Below are 25,531 nucleotides of genomic sequence, written 5' to 3' on the forward strand. Positions count from 1 at the left end.
ATGATGCTTGGACCCCATGGTTCCAAGACCATAGCCCATGCTTCCAAGGACAGCCCCATGGTTAAAGATGGTCCCCCCACTTCAAGGACAGCCCCCATGGTTCTGAGTTAGTCCCCCATACTTCCAAGGACAGCCCCATAGTTCCAAGGATAGACCCCCATATTTTCCAAGGACAGCCCCCATGGTTCAAGGATAGTCCATGCTTCCAAGACAGCCCCATAGTTCAAGGATAGCCCCCATACTTCCAAGGACAGCCCCCATAGTTCCAAAGGACACCCCCCATACTTCCAAGGACAGCCCTTAGTTCCAAAGGATAGCCCCCCATACTTCCAAGGACAGCCCCCACAGTTCTAAAGACAGCCCTCCCACTTGTTTACATTCCAGACTACCAGAAGGGAGATAGTGGACAAATATATCAGTAGTTAATGTCAAAGTCTAAACAACACTATAAAAAGCTTTTGTTATTTTATCTAGTGGAGGGAGAAGGAAGGAAGGAAGGGAGGGACACTGGAGGAAGAAGGGAGGGACGGAGAGACAATGAAGGAAGAAGGGAGGGAGGGGGAGACCAGGAAGGAGAAGGAAAAGAGGGAGGGAGAGACATTGGAGGAAGAAGGGAGGGAGGGAGACATTATGGAGGAAGGAGGGACAGAGACACCATGAAGGGAGGGGGGAGATACCGTGGAGGAAGGGAAAGACACCATGGAGGAAGAAGGGACGGAGGGAGAGAGACACCATAGAGGAAGGGACGAAGGGAGAGAGACACGAAGGAGGGAGGGAGGGAGGGAGGGGGCCCTAATGTGAGGTTGGCCACCCACAGTCAATAAACTTTAAAACAGACCTTGGTGCTGTATACAACCTCTTGAGCAGAAGGTGACCACAACTGTTCTGTGTCCTGGCGAGGGAGTCATATTGTAAATCAGGACTAACGAGGGAGTCATATTGTAAATCAGGACTAACGAGGGAGTCATATTGTAAATCAGGACTAACGAGAGAGTCATATTGTAAATCAGGACTAACGAGTTATATTGTAAATCAGGACTAACGAGGGAGTCATATTGTAAATCAGGACTAACGAGGGAGTCATATTGTAAATCAGGACTAACGAGGGAGTGATACCGTAAATCAGGACTAACGAGAGAGTCATATTGTAAATCAGGACTAACGAGAGAGTCCTATTGTAAATCAGGACTAACGAGGGAGTGATACCGTAAATCAGGACTAACGAGGGAGTCATATTGTAAATCAGGACTAACGAGGGAGTGATACCGTAAATCAGGACTAACGAGGGAGTTATACCGTAAATCAGGACTAACGAGGGAGTTATACCGTAAATCAGGACTAACGAGAGAGTCATATTGTAAATCAGGACTAACGAGAGAGTCATATTGTAAATCAGGACTAACGAGGGAGTCATATTGTAAATCAGGGCTAACGAGTTATATTGTAAATCAGGACTAACGAGGGAGTCATATTGTAAATCAGGACTAACGAGGGAGTCACTATTGTAAATCAGGACTAACGAGGGAGTCATATTGTAAATCAGGACTAACGAGGGAGTCATATTGTAAATCAGGACTAACGAGAGAGTCATATTGTAAATCAGGACTAACGAGTTATATTGTAAATCAGGACTAACGAGGGAGTCATATTGTAAATCAGGACTAACGAGGGAGTCATATTGTAAATCAGGACTAACGAGGGAGTGATACCGTAAATCAGGACTAACGAGAGAGTCATATTGTAAATCAGGACTAACGAGAGAGTCCTATTGTAAATCAGGACTAACGAGGGAGTGATACCGTAAATCAGGACTAACGAGGGAGTCATATTGTAAATCAGGACTAACGAGGGAGTGATACCGTAAATCAGGACTAACGAGGGAGTTATACCGTAAATCAGGACTAACGAGGGAGTTATACCGTAAATCAGGACTAACGAGAGAGTCATATTGTAAATCAGGACTAACGAGAGAGTCATATTGTAAATCAGGACTAACGAGGGAGTCATATTGTAAATCAGGGCTAACGAGTTATATTGTAAATCAAGACTAACGAGGGAGTTATATTGTAAATGAGGTCCTACTAAGCCCAGATTCTCGCTACTCACAACACCTCAGTCTGTTTAGCCTGTCTCCGTCCACAAACCTATGCCTCGTGGGTCTGCATCTCCCCTTACCTGTATAATTATGTCCGTACCTGTATAAATATGTCCTTACCTGTATTAATGTCCTTACCTGTTAAAATATGTCCTTACCTGTATAATTAACTCCTTACCTGTATAATTAACTCCGTACCTGTATACATTTTTCCTTACCTGTATAATTATGTCCTTACTTATATAAATTTGTTCTTACCTGTATAAATATGTCTTTACCTGTATAATTAACTCCTTACCTGTATAAATATGTCCTTAGCCCGTATAAATGGCTTTACCTGTATAATTAACTCCTTACCTGTATGGATATGTCCTTACCTGTATAAATATGTCCTTACCTGTATAAATGTGCTTACCTGTTTAAATATGTCCTTACCTGTATAATTAATTCCTTACCTGTATCAATTTTTCCTTACCTGTATAATTATGTCCTTACCTGTATAAATTTGTCTTTACCCGTATGAATTTGTTCTTACCTGTATAAATATGTCCTTACCTGTATAATTATATCCTTACCTGTATAAATTGTCCTTACCTGTATAAATATGTCTTTACCTGTATAATTAACTCCTTACCTGTATAAATATGTCCTTAGCCCGTATAAATGGCTTTACCTGTATAATTAACTCCTTACCTGTATGGATATGTCCTTACCTGTATAAATGTCCTTACCTGTTTAAATGTCCTTACCTTTTAAATTAACTCCTTACCTGTATAAATATGTCCTTACCTGTATAAATGTGCTTACCTGTTTAAATATGTCCTTACCTGTATAATTAATTCCTTACCTGTATCAATTTTTCCTTACCTGTATAATTATGTCCTTACCTGTCCTTACCTGTATAATTATGTCCTTACCTGTATAAATTTGTCTTTACCTGTATAATTAACTCCTTACCTGTATTATTATGTCCTTACCTGTATAATTATATCCTTACTTGTATCTACACTTACTATCCCAATCAAAACTATCTCTATCTACACTTGCTATCTCTATCAACACTATCCCTATCTACACTTACTATCCCTATCAACAATCACCTACCCCCCCCCCGGCTATGTATCGAGTGTAAACAGACCCAGTTAGCTAGAGAGCCAGACCAGGTAATGTGCTCCCTGTATGTACTATAAAAAACATGGGGCCCCAGCACGACCCCTGGAGTACGCCTCTGCCTTGGAGCTCTATTTCTTATTAGTTTTTTCTTTATTTGTCAGCTTTTTTTTTTCCTTATTTTTAATCAATCTTTTCAATTACGTAGTTGTTCTCCTGTTAGTTCCGGAGTAGTACCAACTGCGTGTGTGTGTGTGTGTGTGCGTGCGCGCGTGCATACGGGTACACAGGTGGATATACACAGGGTCGTCCTTCCTTAAACAGTTTTTGCCCTTCAGGACTAAATACCAACACCCGGGGACAGCGAACACCAAGTCACCTCTGTCCACACACCCTCAACCCCGCCCACAGTCCGCCCACACACCCTCAATCGCGCCCATAGCCCATCCACATACCCTTAGCCCTGCCCACAGACACTGACAACCCTGCCACAACCCGCCCACACACCCTCAACCCCGTCCATAGCCCGCCCACACATCGTCAATCACGCCAATAGCCCATCCACCTACTCTCAACCCTGCCCTTAGCCTGCTTACACACCCTCAATCACGCCTATAGCCCATCCACGCACCCTCAATCACGTCTATAGCCCATCCACACACCCTCAACCCCGCCCACACACCCTCAACCCCGCCCACAGACATCCTTCATATTTTCAACCCAGTCCACTGTACGCCCTCATATCTGCAGCTCCACCCATTCTATATCCATACACCTACACCCCGCCCATTTTACTCCCATACACCACAACACCCAAAGCCTCACCCACCATTTGCCTGCATACCCAGACCCCGACCACGGTATTCACACACTCCCGCAATCACGCCGACTTACCCATTATCTCGTCCACATACCCACACCTCCGCCCACACCCACAGTTCCGCCCAAACACCCTTAGCCCACGCCTACACATACACCCACACTCACGCCTACACACTTACAACCCCACCCACACACTCAGAGCCACACCCACAGCCCCTTCCACTGTGGTGCATTAGGTGTGGGTGGGGTGCAGCAGCGGGTGTGGATGTGGTGCTGCAGTGGGTGTGGTGCAGCACCGGGTGTGAGTGTGGTGTAGCAGCGGGTGTGGATGTGGTGCTGCAGCAGGTGTGGTGCTGCAGCAGGTGTGGGTGTGGTGCAGCACCGGGTGTGAGTGTGGTGTAGCAGCGGGTGTGGATGTGATGCTGCAGCAGGTGTGGGTGTGGTGCAACACCGGGTGTGAGTGTGGTGTAGCAGCGGGTGTGGATGTGGTGCTGCAGCAGGTGTGGTGCTGCAGCAGGTGTGGGTGTGGTGTAGCAGCAGGTGTGGATGTGGTGTTGCATCAGGTGTTGGTGTGATGCTGCATCAGGTGTGGGTGTGGTGTAGCAGCGGATGTGGGTGTGGTGCAGCTTGGGTGTGGGTGTGGTGCAGCAGGTGTGGAGGTGCTGCAACAGGTGTGGGCGTGGTGATGCAGCAGGTGTGGGTGTAGTGCTGCAATAAGTGTGGGTTTGGTGCTGCAACAGGTGTGGGTGTGGTGCTGCAACAGGTGTGGATGTGGTGCAGCAACAGGTGTGGGTGTGGTGCAGCAACAGGTGTGTGTGTGGTGCTGCAACAGGTGTGGGTGTGGTGAAGCAGCAGGTGTAGGTGTGGTGCAGCAGGTGTGGGTGTGTCTCAGCAGCAAGTGTAGGTGTGCTGCAGCAGGTGTGGGGTGTGGTGCAGCAGGTGTGGGTGTGGTGCAGCAGGTGTGGGTGTGTCAGCAGCAAGTGTAGGTGTGCTGCAGCAGGTGTGGGTGGTGCAGCAACAGGTGTGTGTGTGTGGTGCTGCAACAGGTGTGGGTGTGGTGAAGCAACAGGTGTGGTGAAGCAGGTGTAGGTGTGGTGCAGCAGGTGTGGGTGTGCTGCAGGTGTGGGTGTGGTGCAGGTGTGGGTGTGGTGCAGCAGTTGTGGGTGTCTCAGCAGCAAGTGTAGGTGTGCTGCAGCAGGTGTGGGTGTGGTGCAGCAACAGGTGTGTGTGGTGCTGCAACAGGTGTGGGTGTGGTGAAGCAGCAGGTGTAGGTGTGGTGCAGCAGGTGTGTGGTGCAGCAGGTGTGGGTGTGGTGCAGCAGGTGTAGGTGTGGTGCAGCAGGTGTGGGTGTGGTGCAGCAGGTGTGGGTGTGTCTCAGCAGCAGGTGTGGGTGTGGTGCAGCAGGTGTGGGTGTGGTGCAGCAGGTGTGGGTGTCAGCAGCAGGTGTGTGGTGTGGTGCAGCAGGTGTGGGTGTGGTGCAGCAGGTGTGGGTGTGGTGCAGCAGGTGTGGGTGTGGTGCAGGTGTGGTGTGGTGCAGCAGGTGTGGGTGTGGTGCAGCAGGTGTGGGGTGTGGTCGCTGTGTATCCTTGGCTGGACCGCGGGTGACCCTTCCTGCCTAATGGTGGCGATGATGGTGGTGGTGGTGGTGGTAATTGTTGTAGTTGTGGTGGTGATGGTGTTTATAGAGGAATTGTTGTTGGAGATAATGGTGGAGGAGAAGGTGGTAGTTATGGTGGTGGGTGTGGAAAGTAGTGATTGCGTTAGGGGTAGTGTTGGTGGTGGTGATAGATATGCTAGTGGTCGTGGTAGAGATGGTGGTGTTAGCTGCGGTAGTGGTGGTGAAGGTAGCTGTGGTGGAGGTGGTGGTAGTGGAGGTAATAGAAACTGTGGTGGTGGTGGAGGTATTGACCGTGGAGGTGATGGTGTAAGTGGAGGTGTTGGAGGTAATAGAAGCTGTAGTGGTGGAGATAGAGAGCATGGTAGTGGTGGAGGTAATAGAAGCTGTGGTGGTGGTGGAGGTAACAGGCCGTGGTGGTGGTGGGTAACAGTAGTCGGTGGTGGTGGTGGTGGTACAGAAGCCGTGGTGATGATGGTGGTAATTATAGCTTCGTAGGTGTTGAGGCAATTATAGCCGTGGCGGTGTTGATAACAGGAAGCAGGTGTTGATGCACAGAAGCTGTGGTGGTGTTGATAGTAATAGAAGCCGGTGGTGGTGTTGGAGGCAATATAGGCTGTGGTGGTGGTGGTGGTGCACAGAAGCTGTGGTGATGATGGTGGCAATAGAAGCCAGGTGGTGTTGGAGGTAATAGAAGCCGGTGGTGTTGGAGTGCACAGGGCCAGTGGTGGTGGTGATGGCACAGAAGCTGTGCGGTGTTGAGGGTAATAGAAGCTGTGGTGGTGCTGGGAGTGTAATAGCTTATGGTGGTGCGTTGGAGGCTGAACAGTGGTGGTGGTGGAGTGCAATATAGCCAGTGGTGGTGGTGGCAATAGAAGCCGTGGTGGTGTAATAGAAGCTGTGGTGCCCGTGGTGGTGGTGGAGGTAATAGAAGCTGTGGTGGTGTTGGAGGTAATAGAAGCAGTGGTGGTGGTGGAGGTAATAGAAGCAGTGGTGGTGGTGGAGGTAATAGAAGCTGTGGTGCCCGTGGTGGTGGTGGAGGTAATAGAAGCTGTGGTGGAGGTGGTGCCCGTGGTGGAGGGAGGTTGTGGCCGCCAGTGACCCTCAAAGACTCAGCCTGGCCGGACGTACTCCCGGCCACTCTCTCTCGTCAGTGGCATTATAAGTGGGACACTCTAGCCTCACCCTGTAGTGTGTCACAGCCAAACTCCCAGACACCCACGCTCGGATAAGTGTGCACAGCCTATTGGTAAGTAACTACAGTGTTGATTTAAGTTGGTATTTGTGTAAGTAAGCATGTAAGTGTAGTGTTGTGTTATAAGTATACGCTGCGTTATGCTGAGACGTGTGTGTTTACTTATGATCAATGTGTAGGTGTATTAAGTGTTTCTGGAATGTTATAAGTATTTCTAACGTTAAGTAGAGACTTGTCTGTGTGTGTGTTGTGACCAATGTGTAAGTGTACTATTATAAGTATTTCCAGCGTTAAGTAGAGGCGTGTGTGTTTACTTGTGTCCTATGTGTAAGTGTGTTAAGTATTTCTGTGTTCTCGGTGTTAAGTCGAGCCGTGTGTGTTTACTTATGAGTTGTGTAGGTGTTAAGTGCTTCTATACGGTTAAAAGTAATCCTATCGTTGTGTTATGGCCGGGTGTATGCTGGTGTATACTCGAGCTCCACGTGTAGTGTAGTGTAGTGTGACAGGCGGGTTGCTCCTCCACTGTACAGCACTGAGAGGTCACCCGTGGGAGCTTCCTGTACTGTACACGCTGGCTGCTACGACTGTTACTACCGGTAGTGGAGGTTCGTCCTATTTATCGGTTCCAGGTTCACCAAACTTGAAATACAGGTTTGGGCATCACACACACACCCACACCTAGTTTTAGGGTGAGTGTACAGTAGACCACGTGTGAACTTGACCCCCTGAGCCCTATTTGTGCAGGGTAAGTTGGACCACGTGTGGGCTTGGTCTCTTAATTCCTATTCTCGTGCTAATGTAAGATAAAGAAAATTAACATCGCTGGTAAAAGGCAGGATAAGATAGTGTGTCTTCAGTAAGCATGTCACTGAGGTAAAAGTGCACGTGAGACGCTGCTTTCGCCCGTGCTGGCACTTGTCATTTGCTTTACAGTCATTAAGAGCGTACCAAATAAGAGCATCACTCCAGACACTACCTAATGAGTGAACGTTCGCCGGGCGTGAGAGAGGGAGACTGTCAGGTGGTATTGATGTGTCCAGTGCTATCGAAGCTGGCTGGCGTGGTGGTGAGTGACCTTATATATTATTGGTCGCGGTCAGGGGAAACTGGAGCACGTGAAGCTCTATACCACAGACATATCGACTGGAGAGGTTTGTCTATATGTCCCCAGCTAGGTGTGAGTTGCAACAGGCACGTGCACCAGTGAGGTACCAGCAAAGGTCATGCCTCACTCATATCGCCGTCACAAAAGCTCGAAAATCGATTCAGGTCATCAAATATTTACATTAAAGTTTCATTTACTGTCGTTCAATAGTTTTTGTTCAACCCCTCGCTGGCACTGAGCTGCGGGATGTTGTGCTAACAGACAGGCGAACACCACTATGCCCTTCTCGAGACCCAGTGGGGGGCATAATAACATGTTGAAATCATGATGTAAGGCCGAGATGCTTACTGTGATAGTTATACAAATTAGAGCAAGAGAGAAAAAGAGAGAGAGAGAGAGAGAGAGAGAGATAGTGAGACAGAGACCTACCAATAGCCTTGTATTTTTGTTGTTGTGGCCACACATGCGGGTCTTTCCGTAGACTGACCAACCAACCAGAGAGTGACGCGGTGGTGACGTCAGTTCCGCTACCCTCACCGAGAACTAGATGTCGTAGCAGTGACGTCACATCCGAGGTGATCATTACTTAAGGAGCAGGTGAGTTACATACATTCCTTAGTTGCCCACAAGACCCTCACACGACCAGTTCGGTGACGCCCCCCACCAGAGCAGGTCAGTCCTCCACCCCTGATCCATATCTGAGCCACTGGTCCTCTTAAAGGTTTGTACGACACGGTCTCTTCTCGTAACTCGGCGTGAAATTGGATCACTTTAAGCAACGTCTCAGTGTAATATCAACCAACGTTTCGGCTCCCGTGATTGTTTTTCGTGGTGTAAGCGAGACGGTGTAATTTCTTCTCGCATTACCAGTCAAGGAAACAGTTTAATTTGTGGACATTTTTTTGAGACTGTGTTTTCTTTTCGTCGTAACTTCAGTGAATCAGCTGAAATTAACTTAATATTTTTTTTTAGAAACTGCCGTCGTGTTGTAACTTTAGTGAATTAAGTTAAGAGACTTTGTTCTGTCTTTTAATTACAATGGAACTTAACTTACGAATTTTTAGGAATCTATACCTTTGTGTGACAACTTACGTGAACCAGTTAGATATCGCCAAACATCCTAAGTGAGTCTAAACTTTAACTTGGGATCCTTTATGAATACATCTCTGTGTCGTAACGTATTGATCCAATGAAGTCAGTCAGGCACTTTCTCGTATCTCCAATCAACAGAGAGTATAAACGCCTGAACCTTCTCTCTTGTTTTACTCATTCGTTTTTCATTTGTTTCATTGTTTTTGTGGTGTATCTTTAGCCCTCACCTCCCCTGCCTCCTGTAGCTACCCGCCTGACCTATATACGAGTTTAGATGTTTTTCTCACATTAACAGTTACTCAACGAGAAATTCAATCGATTTAAAATATTTGAGACTCTATATTGGTGTCGGAGCTTAAAGGAGTCAAATAATTTTATAGATTTTGGATTAGTAGCTTAAGGGAGAGAGTGTTTAGATCCTTTTAGATCTTGGATTAGTTTACAATATAACATTTAATCCCTTTTAATAACAATTATGTTCATTTAAGGAAGTTGAATTCTCTCTCGTGTCTCAAATTATGGGAGAAAAAAAATCTTGTTTATAAACCTTTGAGAATTAATTGTCGCGTTTTGTTCTAATTATATACAGGGTGGCTCATAAAAATATATTCACACTACCTTAAATATTTGTATGAAGTAATAGTGAAAAAAAAAATGCTTCTATTGCTTCTATTACATCAACAATATTATTGTGGGAGACTCCAAGGCATTAACAAGTAAGAGGATAATGTTTCTGTGGTAATATAAGCATTCACGCGATCACCCACGACTACATATAAAGAAGGGTGGATATATCTTTCTGAGACACCCTGTACATATCCTCACTTCTTTAGTTCAGCAAAATCTAGATTATTTTTCTATCTGAGGGTTCCATTTGGTGGATATTTGGAACACGCGAAGATTAGACACCCTAGTTCAGTTAACGTGGTTAAAATCTACTAACGCTACTACCTAGTCCTAAGGGATGGGTAGTGTTTGGTTAGATTAGGTTAACATTAGGTTAAGATGGACTAGATTACGTTATGTTAGATTAGGTTAGGTTAGGTTAGGTTAGATTAGATTAGGTTAGATTACTTAGGTTATGTTGTATTAGACTGAGTTATGTTAGATTATTAGGCTAAGATAGCATTTGAGTATTTCCATTGCCAAGACAAATAAACTGGTGCTCCTAAATCTTCCAATAATTCTCCAATTCTACGCCACATCATCACTAACAGAAACTATAATAATGTGTATGATACCCCCCTGATGACATGGACCTTGGCCTGGTTGTTACAAGATGAACGCAAGGAGAGTAAGTATACCTGTACACAGCTACTCTCTAACTCTCTCACCTCAGGTATTTCCCACCTTTAAGAGAACTAAGTAACTCGGGCGGCGGAAGTTTCAATTAGTTTGGACCAGGTATTGCGTACTTGTTCAGTTCAGAGTAATGTTAAGAGTTTTCATGTCGGTCTCTCTCTCTCTCTCTCTCTCTCTCTCTCTCTCTCTCTCTCTCTCTCTCTCTCATCTTGGCATACGTATTTGATTTTCTTTTATTATATTCCTTCTACTTTTATTTGGCATCTTTTAGTTATGGTTTTTCTTACTCCTTTTGTTTTCTTCTTCTTTTGGTCCGGGTAAATTGATGTTCCAATAATTTTGGTGTAATGGGGAGACGTCCAGTGGGTAGATTAGGTCCGTATGTCACAAGAAACACTCTGAAGGTCACTGGACTACCTCACACTGTACTATTAGTGCTGCTCATGCCTCCTCCAATTTCTCCTTCTCTCCTCCTGCTCCTTTTTTTTTTTATTTATCCTCCCCTCCTCCTCTCCTCCCCTTTCTCCTCCTCCATCCCTTTCTCTTCCTGGGGTCACATCATGGACAGATTGTGTCAGCGAGGTCGGAATAATATGTTCTGGAGATAAATTTTAGAATGGAAAAATAATATAAGGCGGCGAGACAAGATTTAAGGTTCAATTCTGTCCTAAATAAAAAAAAAAGACCACACGCACACAAGATTTAGATTCTAAAACAAGCAAGGCATAGGATTCAATTCCGCCCTAACATCCAAAACAAGGCATAGTACTAAATTATGTTCCGTAGACGAAAATCAAAACAAGGAGCATCACAACAGGACATGATATAAGGGATTCAATACTTCTAAACACTCTTCAATACCAAAAAAGAACGTCAATAAGACAAAAGATTCAAACCTTCATTACAGCCCTCTAATGAAGGACTGCCAACATAGAAAGCATAAAACACGATAGGGGAGGACGCTGGGATACCATTACACCGGCCCGTCATCCCATATTGGCTGAACCTTGACCACAAGTTGCACAACAAAAGATCTTGACCTCAAATATTTATCACCGGCGAAAAAGCTACTCGGCCTTAACGTTCAGTAAGTGAGCTCTTGAGGGTGTGGCTCCAGGAGGGTGTGATGGATGTAACGCGCGCCTTCATATCTCGACCTTATGTTGCCATCTAAGACTCGCACTAGTTGACACACAATGCTTAATTCATGTGTTTTTAAAGGGTGGTATGTGTTGTGTTGATTTGATGGGGTGGTGTGTTGAGGAGGGACTGGTTGATGGGGTGGTGTGTTGAGGAGGGACTGGTTGATGGGGTGGTGTGTTGAGGAGGGACTGGTTGATGGGGTGGTGTGTTGAGGAGGGACTGGTTGAGGGGGTGGTGTGTTGAGGAGGGACTGGTTGATGGGGTGGTGTGTTGAGGAGGGACTGGTTGATGGGGTGGTGTGTTGAGGAGGGACTGGTTGATGGGGTGGTGTGTTGAGGAGGGACTGGTTGATGGGGTGGTGTGTTGAGGAGGGACTGGTTGATGGGGTGGTGTGTTGAGGAGGGACTGGTTGATGGGGTGGTGTGTTGAGGAGGGACTGGTTGATGGGGTGGTGTGTTGAGGAGGGACTGGTTGATGGGATGGTGTGTTGAGGAGGGACTGGATGAGGGGGTGGTGTGGTGCGTAAATACTTGGTGCTTGGAGTGGTGTGTGGAGTCCCTCAGGGGGCTGCACAAATCCTTGGTCCAAATCTGTTTTGTGTTTTTCTATGTTATCCTTGTGTTGGTGAATTAGAACCGGTGACCGAACTCCTTCAAGGTGAGACAATGTTACCTTGGTGAGACAATTTTACCACGATGAGACAATGTTTCCATGGTTAATGTTGAGACAATTTTACCACGACGAGACAATGCTACCTAGGTGAATAAGGGGTTGTACTTCTACCTTGGTGATGCAATGTTACCTTGTATGTCAATGCAATGTTACCTTGTATGATGATGCATTGTTACCTTGTATGGTGATGTAGTGTTACTTTGTATGGTGATGCAATGTTACCTTGTAATGTGATGCAATATTATCTTGTATGGGGATGCAAGGTTACCTTGTTGCATTGGGATGCAAGGTTACCTTGTATGGTGATGCAAGGTTACTCTGATGAGAAATGCTTCCGAGAAAAAGTACTGTCACTGATGATGCAATGGTATTTCGGCGAGAAAATGTTACCTTGGCAGATGGTCAAGCAATGTTGCACCAATGAGACATTGTTTCCAGGGTGAACAGTGAGACAAAGTTACCTTGGTGCATGTTTAGTGAAGGACCATCCGTGACCACTCACTACAGAACCATCCGTGACCACTCACTACAGAACCATCCGTGACCACGTACTACAGAACCATCCGTGACCACGTACTACAGAACCATCCGTGACCACTCACTTTCTATAAGAACCATTCCATTGACCCGTACTACAAGAACCATCCGTGACCACTCACTTTCTAGAACCATCATGAAGAGCCATGACAAGAACCATCCGTGACCCACTCCCTTTCCACAGAACCATCATGGCCATTCTGGAACCATCCTGGCCGTACTCTAGAATACCGTGGGCCGTGCTACAGAACCATCGTGAACTCACTGGGAACCATCATGACCACTCACCAAGACCATCCCGTAGGCCGTGCTGGAACCACTCCATACGACCGTACTTCTGCAGAACCACCGGCATTACGTCTTACTGAACCGTAAGCAGACACTCACTACAAGACAAATGTTGACCCACGTACGACAAGAACCATCCCGTGACCACTCACTAGAACCATCCGTGACCACGTACTACAGAACCATCCGTGACCACTCACTACAGAACCATCCGTGACCACGTACGACAGAACCATCCGTGACCACTCACTACAGAACCATCCGTGACCACTCACTACAGAACCATCCGTGACCACGTACTACAGAACCACCCGTGACCACGTACTACAGAACCATCCGTGAACACTCACTACAGAACCATCCGTGACCACTCACTACAGAACCATCCGTGACCACGTACTACAGAACCACCCGTGACCACGTACTACAGAACCATCCGTGAACACTCACTACAGAACCATCCGTGATCACTCGCTAGAGGAAAACATACGTGATCAGCACCACACACCTGACTGGCGCCTCTGATAACGACAGCTTTTGTAATAATATTTAACCTTTCTGGGAATTGCTAAAAATATAAGATTATTTATTTAATTATTTATTTATCTTAATGTTTTTACTTATTTATTTATTTATCTTAATGTTTTGCTCTTTGTTGATTTCGTTTCGTCATTATGAAGGTAATTACCTGAGTTGTGATATGAGGTCTCAGGTGGCGGAGTAGAAGACTGTTGTTATTGAGGATTTAGACTGGATTAGCCAACGACTTATGTTATTATACAGAAATATATATTATTAAGGAGCGACACAAATACATATGACTAACATCACCAAGTCCGGTTATGAGGTGCTGTTATTATTACGAGGTGTGAGGGCTGGTGGGCCGCGGGGTGTGAGGGCTGGTGGGCCGCGAGGTGTGAGGGCTGGTGGGCCGCGGGGTGTGAGGGCTGGTGGGCCGCGAGGTGTGAGGGCTGGTGGGCCGCGAGGTATGAGGGCCGCGGGCAAGAGAGACCACAAGAACACTCAGACATTGGACCAAGGAGAGCCCTGAGGTGTGTCATAAGAGATAACAAGAGACCGAGTAACACCTCAGAATCACCTCTTTATTTATTTATTAATATTCATTATTTTTATTAATTTATTTATTTGTTATTTATTTATCTTTATTTATTAATTAATTTATTTATATATTCATTATTTATTTATTTATTTATATTTTATTTATTTATATTTTATTTATTTTGGTTTGTTTATTTATGTTGATATATTTGGTCGTGTTTAACGAAATATACCCCAGGATATTTCCAGATATACCCCCAATCCCCAGATATAAACCTCCCCAGATATCCCCAGTACCTCCCAGATATACCCAGTACTCCCCAGATATACCCAGTACCCCAGATATACCCCAGTACCTCCCCAGATATACCTCCCCAGTACCAGTCCCCCCAGATATATACTCCCCCCCAGTACCTCCACCAGATATACTACCTCCCCAGATATACCCCAGTACCTCCCAGATATACCCCAGTACCTCCCCAGATATATACCCCAGTACCTCCCCCAGATATACCCCAGTACCTCCCCAGATATACCCCAGTACCTCCCCAGAGCAGATATACCCAGTACCTCCCCAGATACCCCAGTACCCCCCAGATATACCCCAGTACCTCCCCAGATATACCCCCAGATATACCCCAGTATATAGCCCCAGATATATCCCCAGATATCTCCCCAGATATACCCCAACCCAGCCTCCCAGAGTACCTCCCCAGATATACCCCAGTACCTCCCCAGATACCCCAGTACCTCCCCAGATATACCCCAGTATCCCCCAGATATACCCCAGTACCTCCCCCAGATATACCCCAGTACCTCCCCCAGATATACCCCAGCCTCCCCAGATATACCCCAGACCCCAGATACCCCAGTCCCAGATATACCCCAGGCCTCCCCCAGATATTACCTCCCCAGATCGACCGCGCCCCACCCTGAGGTAGCGGTCTGCCTGGGGTTTTTGTCGTTGTATATAGGTCAGACCTCACCTCCTCCCTCCCTCCCTCCTCCCTCACTCACTCAACTCCCTCCTCTGCATCTCTTTCTCTACCCTTTCCTCCCTCCCTAATTTTCCTCCTTTTATCTCATCTACTCTCTCTCTCTCTCTCTCTCGTCTCCTCCCCGTCCTTTGCCCTAAATATTCACACCAAGGTAACTCCATCCTCATATTGATATTAGGTTATACATTCAGACACAACAGTACACGTCTAGGGTGCACCTGACTCATACACACATCACGTGCACCAAAACGTTAGCAGCAATTCAAGAGGATATGACTAACAGTCCGGGAGGAAGAGGGAACCCCACATTTGATGCTACCAGCGTGGCACTTGACACACATACCACACGCCACGACACACATACCACACGCCACGACACACATACCACACGCCACCGGGACCATTTTAAAGGGATTCTGGGTTGGCACTGTATCACCTGTGGCGGTCATATTTACAGAATGGTCGCTGACGGAGGTACCCCGGCATAGATTATGCCAGATAAGATTTAGTTGTAATGCTAATGTTGCATACACCCCTCCCCCCTTCCCTCACCACCCACCCCCCCACCTCCCCGTATTGGTTTAAGGGTCAGTATAGCGCCTTACGACTAACACGTATAACTGTTCTATGTCAAACTCTAGGTTTTCTAGAACAATGTTTCCGGGTAAACACTGATGACGCAGCGAGATAAAAAGTGCAGGAGTCCCGCTGAGCGAAGCTTAAGATTTTGTGACTAAAATATTGTGATATTTTATATTGTTCGGCTTCTGGTCCTTCAATGAAGAATTTAATTATCAAGGCACACACACACACACACACACACACACACACACACACACACACACGTTCACTGTTCTTCTGTGTCACCCAGCCGCCACAATTACAGGTCTGGGCAGTACCGTTGTCCTTTTACACATCGGCATCATCTTCTTCAACCTTTGTATTAAGTATCACACCGGTGTGAGACAGTCTCATCCGTAATTATTATCAGCTACTCGGGCAAGTTCTACGTGAGTGTCCAGCCGACCTGTTAAGGCGGGGGCAGGTGAGGGACCTTTAGCAGGCCAGCTTTGGTATCCCACTTGGAGCAGTGCCGGTCGAGGACGTCCTGTGTTGGTGGATGTTGTTGTCTTTGTCTTGGTGTGTGAACACGACCAGTTTGGCCGTGTTCACATTATTGAGTCGTAGGTAACTACAATATATCTGTTGAGGGTCACGTTACCTGCTAATAGTTTGTGTACGTGTATAGCGCGGCGTGACACCCTGTGATGACCACCACGTAGGTTTTTCTCTTAACGTGAACTATGAGGTGATGCCACAGCCAGTCAGTGTGTGGAGGAGGGCAGTGACTGGCTCTTATCATTGCCCAACGTGTGTGCAATGGCTTTTGCGTCCAGATACTTACAGGATTTTCCAAGCTGAAGCTGTTAGCAAGACTGACATCGTCGTCAGTGCGTGCTGTACAGACAGCTGAAACAAGAACAGAGAATGGTGAAGGAAGACGAGCTGAGAGACGAGAATCTGATCGGAATTCCTTCTAGTGAAACACAACACGACGGAACTCCTCAAGTTGCTAAGGAGATGAGTGAGTGGCCGGAGTTCAGTTTCTCGGCAAGGTGGTCATCACTCGGTGAAAACGTGCGACACCCGGGGGTGTATACGTGTAGCAGCCGTTACCTTGTACACACACACACACGCTGTGGACGGCGTAAGAGGATCTTATTCTGAACTGCCAATACTGATGTCGTGGCACTCGCTTTCAGGTGCTCAGCTGTGGTTGTACTAAAGATTACAGAGAACAGCTCCGATATATACCTCAGGTGAACACTGAATATGGGTGTATGTTCAGTGTTGACGCAGCATGACAACTCTACCTGGAAAGAACCAAAAATCCCATCAAATAAATTTCTCAGTGTTTCTGACCATAAAATCTTAATTCCGCTCAGCCAGATTCCTTTACTGCTCGTCTGACTACACCGCCATAACAGTCTTACCCGGAAACCTAAACCCACATAAACATAGACAATGAACAATGGTTTATCAGACATTATACTACAAAATTACTGTAACTTTGGCCGAAATCCACCTGTTTATACACACATTGATCAGAATTAGTTTGGTCCAGGTCTGTTCGGGTCGTTACGTTACATGAAGCTTTGCATTGGTAAACACACGTAATAAGTCACTGTCAAACATATTAAACCAAGGAAAGATGTATCTGGACAGGGGTCTATTTGTAATGGAGCCTATTTGTAATGGGGTCTATGAAGGCACTAAAACTCTCTTACTAAACGGGGAGTTATTTTCTTACATGTTGTCGTCTGAAAACTTTAGGACTGAGTGTTGATAGTGGCCAAGACATCCCTGTACTGGGTGATCTAAAAGTCCCTGTGCATTTGTAATACTGAGGATAGTTGTTCTTTGCTATACCTAAATTGTTATATACTTTGTTCACTTTGTTCTATTTGCAGTTATAATTGGAAATGATGAGAGTTGAAAGAGGTTACTATTTTCATTATTTATTATCAGTATAGAACAAGTATATAACAAGGTGAGTATAACAAGGAACAACTACTGTATATTGTTCAGGTGCACAGGGACTTTTTGATCAACCTGAATTTCGTGGTGCTGCGCTGACCTCACACAACACACGTGATGCGCTTCTGTTTACACTGGGTGAGGCGGACGTCGGGTTAACTCACGCACGTCATGGAACAAACGAACCATTTTTTTCCTCATACAGTCTTTTAATTTTGTTAGAGTGTTAGAATAGTTTAAAAAAGAATATAAACTAGATGGGATTAGTTAGTTTTGGTGTATGTATAGAGAGAGAGAGCTATAACTTGTGGTGAAGTACTAGAGCAGAGTGTCGTGTGCTGTGCCCAGACTTGAACACTGTATCTCTCACATCACGACCAGTTTTTGTGTGACCAAAACACTGGAAATATAAAAGAGTTTAGCTGTGTAAAATTAAATCATGATTGAATAAAGAATAAAATTGGTTATTTCCAGGTACGATAATAGCATGTCATTTACCTCAATTAGGTGAAAATAGATGGCGCTGTACCCGAGTGGACACAACACTCTCTTCCCCAACAGTCACCGGTTCAAATCCCACAATCGGTGTCTTGAGTAGGTTGCCCCCCTGTCGACCCAACTGCAGAATAAGTGCTGTACCTAACTTTAAAAGTAACTCAGGCTTCGGCTTCAGTGTACTGTATCCACCCCGCCCCTCACGACCGTCTGGTGTAAGATAATTGTTACTGTTCTCAACTAAGCCTCAGTACCAACACATGATGGTCAATTATCATTAAACATCCTAGACCAGGGACGAACCGTGTAAACCAGCCTACAATAACAATACGAAGCTATTAACTCAAAGTACAATCAGACATTGTTTGACTGGATTTTTTTTTTAGAATACTGTGTTGATGTTCCTGCAAGATTACATAATTTAAACTTTCTGAAGTGAGTTGCTTCCGTCCTGTACTGACCTTTTATACAGACAGCTCGTAACAGAAGCCTAGTTACTAGCTGAAGAGATCTAGATGTTGACGCGCAGTGTAAATAATAATGGTTGCCCCTAGGCGTGAATTTGTTTAAGGTGTAGAAGCTGTCGCCAACACAACTCGCCAACAGCACTGGCTAACCATTACCCCGGAATATGATCCGCAAATCGATTAACAGCCAGGTTCCCAATTACTGCTGGGAAATGCCGTAAAGAAACTTGCCCATAATTTACCCAGTCCGGGGATCGAACCAGGGTCCGCTCGCTTGCGAGGCGAGCACGCTGACCATTACATCACAGTTCGCCCGCCGCGCAGTATAACGTCAACATCAACAACCTTGGAAGGACAGTCGACTGCAGGATTTTCCGTGTTGTTCTGCCGCCCATCAAGTGTCTTATTGTTTACATGTTGAAGACTATACATACGTCCCCTGGGTCTTCCCTTTATGTCTATACACTCAACAATACTTTTATACCTGGGGTAGTACTGGTAACAGGAGACTTGATCCACTCTCTGTTAACAAAACCATCAGCTGATCTGTGTGTGACGTTTGCGCAGCTTCTCTACACAGTAAGGTCTCGCACATTGAGACAGAAAACATATATTTCCTTATTTCTAAATGTCATTTGATTTAATATCTGACCTTGTGTCGTGTGTTTAAAAGACCTTAGCTGCATGTTGTCCGGAACTATCAGGACAAGTACTATAATCCAAACGTAAAAGATTCGTCCAAGTCCTCAGAGATTCGAATCTTTGGAGACCGAAACCATCTAAGATAATGAATCCCATCTGTATGTATACCGCAAACGAACTGTATAACTACGTATCCTACATGACAACGGGATGAATACCAACATGTATACCCACTTACTCAGCCAATCACTATTCACCATGACACACCCTACACCTGCTATATGTTTTAAGGTCAACAGGTCAAATATCAAGGTCACAATATATTGATGAAAAGACACAAAGACACAGACTCATCCGCCATGACTTGACACAGACTCATCCGCCATGACTTGACACAACTCACCTCTACAAAATTACTATTGATTCACAGTAATATTTTGACAGCCATTTTCGTTTAACAGTATCGAGTCTCTGTAATTTTGACGCCATTTTCGATCATCTTGTTTACGTTTTAACTCAAGGAAGCCAATCATATCTCACCTGGATTCTCGCGTCATCAATTATAAGGAATAATCTTACATACCCTTGAGAATCTGGACATTAGGCAGGTAGAGGGTGATCAATAAGTCCCTGTGCACCTGTTGTAATTAAACCACTATACTTCCTTGTTATATCTCCACTGTTATATACCTTGTTCTACTGCAGTAAATATTAGAAATGTTCACAGTAGATATAGGAAGTAGTCTCCATTATTAGTGTATAGTGTAAGTAGAATAATTATCGATAATGGTAAAGATAAAACAGAGGACAACTACAAGTGTTTAGTTGTAAAGGTGCACAGGGACTTTTCGATCAGTGTATAGCTGAATCAATAAGAGACTGAAGATTGTTGTCTTTTTATTATTATTATTGTCATTGTCATTATTTTTTACTATTTATTATTATTATTATTTGTAGTATCAGTAGTAAAATTGTTAATGGTATCTCTATCATCATTTTCACTTCTGGTTGTAGATAGCATCAGTTAATTAATAAGACGCCCTTGTTCTTTGTCACCGTGTTAGTTTCCGGTTGTGTGTGTGTGTGTTTGCGTATGTGTGCGTGCGTGTGTGCGTATGCTATTTCTTTAATGTTATTGTGTCCTTTGGGGGCTGGGAGGTGGAAAGAGGAAGGGGGGAGGGAAGGAGGAGGGGGTGGGGGAATGGAGTCATCACGTCCGTCATGCGCCAGAATCATGCACGTCATCAGATCATGAGGTTGAAGGCTGACCCCGGACTTATGTTATTTATGTGTCAATCTGTACCCTGTGTGTGTGTGTGTGTGTGTGTGACTGTATGTGCGTGTGAAAGCGTGTGTGTGCGAACCCGGTCTCATCTACTCTGCAACACACTCACACAACCCTTCGAGGAAAGGTAGAATCATTTAGTATTCAAGGTCAGACAGTTTAGTTCTACCTACTTGGAATGATCGGGGCAGTGGAATCCGTTAAAGCCGTTACAACAGTACTGATAAGTCCGTTAAAACGGTTAAATCGGGTAAATACGCTTCATCAGGGATTTCTTCATGGCTTTAGTATCGTTTTTTTTATTATTATCAACTACCACAATTACAGTCACCACCATAACAACCTTCACCACCACTACCACCAAAGCAACCACCACTACCAATACTATACCCACAACCACTACAATTATAATCACCACCACAACAACAACCACCATCACAATCACCACCACCTCCACAACAACCACCACCACCACCATTACCTTTTAACACTTCCTCCTTCGCTCTCTCACCCCCCAGCGACCCAACCCTTCCCCCACTTTGCTCCAGATGAACCCTCCACCCCTCCCACCCTTCCCCCCGCCGCTCCCTAGCTATAAAAGGTCACCCCTACCCGCTCTTGGGTCTAGACAGGGGGGGAGAAGAAAAGAGGTCGGGCAAGGTCACAAGGGTGGGGTCATCCTGCAGTGGTGTAAGGAAGTTAGAGAGAGAGAGAGATTGAACATATAAGCCTTTTGCTCACTACTTACTAGCCTGTGTAAATCCTGAGAGAGAGAGAGAGAGAGAAAGAGAGAGAGAGAGAGAGAAAAAAGAGAGACGGAAATTCCTATGAGTAACGCTGCCGATCTATATCTCATCATACGCCCGACAACGTGATGATCACTGCTGCCCAAAGTTCGTACAGCAAACATACCTAATAACCCAACCGATGGCAACAAAACTCATCTAACAGGTTTCATCAATTATGCTACATCACGTAAAAAATCTAGTTGGACAAAAATGGCTATAAAAGTGTCTTGTGTCTGACTTCACTGTTGTCTTGTGTCTAGTTCATGGCTGAGGGGAGGGAGGAGGGGCTATGGATATTAATTCATACATCGTTAGAGAGAATTTCGTGCTCGGGAAATAAATGTCTTGCTTATATATAAAGTCTTGTCTTATATCTACAGTAATGTAACCTAACTAAACTTAACCTATCTGTACCTAAACCTAACTTAACCTACCCTATCCTCAACTCCTAACCTAAACTTACCTTAACATAAACTAACCTAAACTTACCTTAACATAAACTAACCTAAACTTACCTTAACATAAACTAACCTAAACTTACCTTAACATAAACTAACCTAAACTTACCTTAACATAAACTTAACTAACCTAGCCTTAACCAGACACAAACAATACCTTACTTGCCCAGAGATATGTTTGTAAACAACGAGGCGTGGCTCTGGGAAAGGGAACATAATTCCAGTGACCTTCAGCGATGTGAATTAATACAGATTTTAATTAGTCAGTGGTTGAAGCTCTTGTTTCTATCTATCTATCTATCTATCTATCTATCTATCTATCTGTCTGTCTGTGTCATCTCGTACTTCAGTGGTCGCCTCTTCCACTCGAGGCATAAAGAGTAAAATAATTCGACACTGAAAAAATAAAAAAAATTCCTTTGGCATAAAACAATAGACGTGTGTTTATTCAAGCCACTCATTCTGGTTCTTATTTTGTGACGTAATTAACTCCCGGACACTCATTTGACTCCCAGGTTGATGACGTCACTCAAGTACACTCGGTTGATTGCCATGCTAATAAGACTTTAATTTATTCATTGTCATTAAAATTAGAGACAAAAAATAATCAGCTTTGTCATGTCTGGTGGACTGGAGGGGCTCAGGTTCTCAAAGATATGTTCGTATATAGTTGAGTCTCGGGAAGGTTCTGACGCCATTTTGTAGTTAGCTGTTGTGTTTGTGTTGTAGTTTTTAATGATGGTTATTAAGAACCTGTCTAACATTCCGGTTAAAAGGTGATGTTATAATTTATTTTACTGCCCCCCTGTGAGTCTGAAGCCAAGACGTGTTTACCAATGAAGCAGAAGTAAAAACATTAGACACACGTCGGGCGCAAAGCTTCCTAGTCTTGTTGCCAGAGATCGTGATATTAAATTTTACTGAATAAAAGAAACATTTTTACGAAGCAAGTTATGTAAACCCAAAAGAATATTGTCAAGAATTTTTTTGATAAAGGAATAATAATGTTTATAGAAGATGGCGACAGTGTGGAGAGAAAAATGTTTGTCAAGTGGCGTCGAGCACGAGGGAAAAAAACAATGGCGCGAGAGATGACCAGCAATTGTTGCCACCTCTTGCCGAGTTGGCTGGCGGCGGCGTCGATGGTCATTGTGTATAGCAAATAAAAAACTTAAAATTTACAAATAACACACAATACCTCCAAACCTGCTGTGATAATGATGATACTAAACTGGTTTAGGTATCACGTCGGCCTCGAGTGCTTGGTTAGGTTCGTCGCAGGAGTCTAAGCGACCCTGGAGTTTTTCATTCATCTCGCTCGACTGAAAAGTTGGAGTGTCTAGTCACTGAGCGACCTTGACTTTTCCATTCAACCCCACGTGAACTTCTTGGTATGCAAACACCCGGTTATATTCTTGTCAACAAGGTCTTCCGGCGTGTGTTATGACATGTTGACGGGTGCTAACAAAGGAGAGCATTACTGTATATATTCATAGGGTATTAGATAATGACTTCTGATACGATATATTTTCAGTGGTATAAAGGGCGTATATCATAACATTCTCAGTGGTAGGGTGATTTTAGATATGGTAATTGACTGTGGTAGTTAACTTTTCTACCTGACTGATTGCATCATAATAATGTGTACGTGTGTGTGTGTGTGTGTTGAATCACTAACTTGAATACACCTTTACAGTGACCTGTGGCCTGGCTCGGTAAGTAAGGGTCACTGACTTCATCAATACACTGACCTTTCTTCCCTCTTTCTTCACTGTTGCAGGAAACTGACTCACCAGTTGCAGTGACTGAGTGACTCACTAGCTGCGGTGATTGACTCACCAGCTGACTTAACACCTGTAAGGATTGAGTGACTACTCAAAGAACTGACTCATTACTTGTAGGGATTGAGTGACTCAACTCAAAGAACTAACTCACCAGAGACCAAGTGAATCAAAACCAGAATCTGTCTCAAGGGCAAAGTGAATCTATTTAAGGAAAGTCACACGTTACATTTGTAAACATTGAAGAAGAAAAAACCGGATCTTGTTAAGTCGAGATTAAAAACGACGACAAAAAACCCGCACGAGTCTCCGAAGAACGTCGACAAAAACACAGAAAAATAGTCCAAAAAAGACCAAAGCAAAAACGACTACCAGAGACTTCAAACGACCGCAGAGAAGGTCACAAGAAAGACCGCAATCAGAGACCGTAAGGGAACGGTTAAAGCGGGCAGTTAAGGTATCAAAAGACCGCAAATAAAATGACTTAAATAGACAGTGAAGGACCGCAACAAAAGACTTCAAAAGACCTCTTAAGTCCGCAAAAGAAGACCACATCAAGGGTCTCAAAACAAACAACAAAAGACCCCAATAAGACCACTGAGACCGTAACCATGGTCTACTTACCACCCGGACACGGAGGTAAGTGTGTGACTAAACTGTACTGGACTGAGACCGACATTATTATTATTATTATTATTATTAGTAGTAGTAGTAGTAGTAGTAGTATCATTATTACTATTACTCATTATTACTACTATTGCTCTCATTCTCATTGTCATTATTATTATTCTCATTATTATTTCTAGTCTCTGAAACATCTCGGTCTCTCCTTCAGGTTACATACCCTTCGTGGAGCTGCCCTGTGAGAGATACCTGGGAGAGACACTACAGTGGATCCTAACTCTCGCTCTCTCGCCTCTCACCTGTCCTCTAGTCCCCTGGCTCTGTTGCCCCTTTGAGGTAAATTGTCCCTACCTGTCTCTCACTCTGGATATTATCTCGGTTTTGTATTGTAAATTAAATGGACTTATTGTTTTTGTTATTGATATTATTGTTATTATTAGAGCACTATCACTGTCATCATTATTATCACCATTGTTCATCATCATCACCACCACCTCTCACTATCAGTACCTGTCACCATCACGTTTCACCATTACCCTCCTCATCATTACCACCACTCACCGTTACCCTCTTCACTATCAGATAGAGGACACCAGCATCACCATCTCCAATCGACAGGAGTGTAACACCCCAGGGGCGGCCTACGGGTCCACGGCCTTCTGGACCATGCAGGGCGTCTCCATCATTGGTCTGGTGTTCGCCATGGCTAGCCTGGCGAACTGCGCCGCCGGGCTAGCAGGCATACCGCTTGGTCTGGTGAGTGTGTGTGTATGTGCATGTGCATTTATGTGTATTAGTGTGTGTGTGTGTGTGTCATCATTACAGCCCCAGCACAACTAACTCTTCCCTCTACTTCACCAGCCTGGCGGAGTTCTTCCCCTGACGCTGGAGCTGCCTGACCTTCGCATGGCACTGTCTGGCATCGAGGTGGATAAAGTCAATGAAGAGGGCCAACTCAATGTCATCAAGAAGAGGGTCATAGACATCTTAAAGGAGAAATATAAACAGGAACTAGAGAAGAAGAGGCGAATGGATACGATTTTGATGAAGGAGGAGATGGAAGAGAATAAGAAGAAGGAAGAGGTTGATAGTAGTATTCTTCCCGAGTATGATAATGCCACGCTGGGTCAGGATTTGTCTCACAGTAGAAAGAAGAGAGAAGTTGTTCCAAACCTTCGTATACCGACGCTGTTGGGGCATGTACCAGGTGAGATGGGTGTTACTTCACACACACACACACACACACACACACACACACACACACACACACACACACGCACACACACACACACACACACACACACACACACACACACAACAGGTCCCGCCCAATAAACCTGTTTTCTGCCGGACACTCACCCCGAATATTCATGTCTTCATCCCTCCAGTCAGAGGACGTGTAAGGTCTCTCTCCACCAAT

General features: G+C 44.9%; 2 protein-coding genes across 4 annotated transcripts in view; both read left to right on the top strand.

Moving 5' to 3' along the window:
* LOC121866530 (DNA-directed RNA polymerase II subunit RPB1-like) lies at positions 1-14,971 on the top strand. The gene is made up of 4 exons (XM_042366298.1): positions 1-106; positions 12,873-13,059; positions 14,304-14,412; positions 14,633-14,971. The coding sequence occupies exons 1-4, from the start codon at positions 1-3 to the stop codon at positions 14,969-14,971; spliced, it is 741 nt and encodes a 246-aa protein (XP_042222232.1).
* The window catches only part of LOC121866384, a 25,513-nt gene continuing 6,708 nt past the window's right edge, over positions 6,727-25,531 (top strand). Inside the window, exons 1-5 of one of the 3 annotated variants that reach the window (XM_042366024.1) lie at positions 6,727-6,891; positions 23,487-24,126; positions 24,323-24,447; positions 24,694-24,867; positions 24,973-25,318. In XM_042366024.1, the coding sequence (XP_042221958.1) occupies positions 24,099-24,126; positions 24,323-24,447; positions 24,694-24,867; positions 24,973-25,318 (673 nt within the window). In that variant the 5' untranslated portion in view covers positions 6,727-6,891; positions 23,487-24,098. Of the gene's footprint in view, positions 6,892-8,574; positions 8,615-23,486; positions 24,127-24,322; positions 24,448-24,693; positions 24,868-24,972; positions 25,319-25,531 lie in introns of those variants that run through there. The other 2 variants (XM_042366025.1, XM_042366026.1) reach the window with 2 other exon arrangements.

This window comes from Homarus americanus, unplaced genomic scaffold (assembly GCF_018991925.1).
Source record: "Homarus americanus isolate GMGI-L3 unplaced genomic scaffold, GMGI_Hamer_2.0 scaffold16430, whole genome shotgun sequence".
Taxonomy (NCBI): Eukaryota; Metazoa; Arthropoda; class Malacostraca; order Decapoda; family Nephropidae; genus Homarus; species Homarus americanus.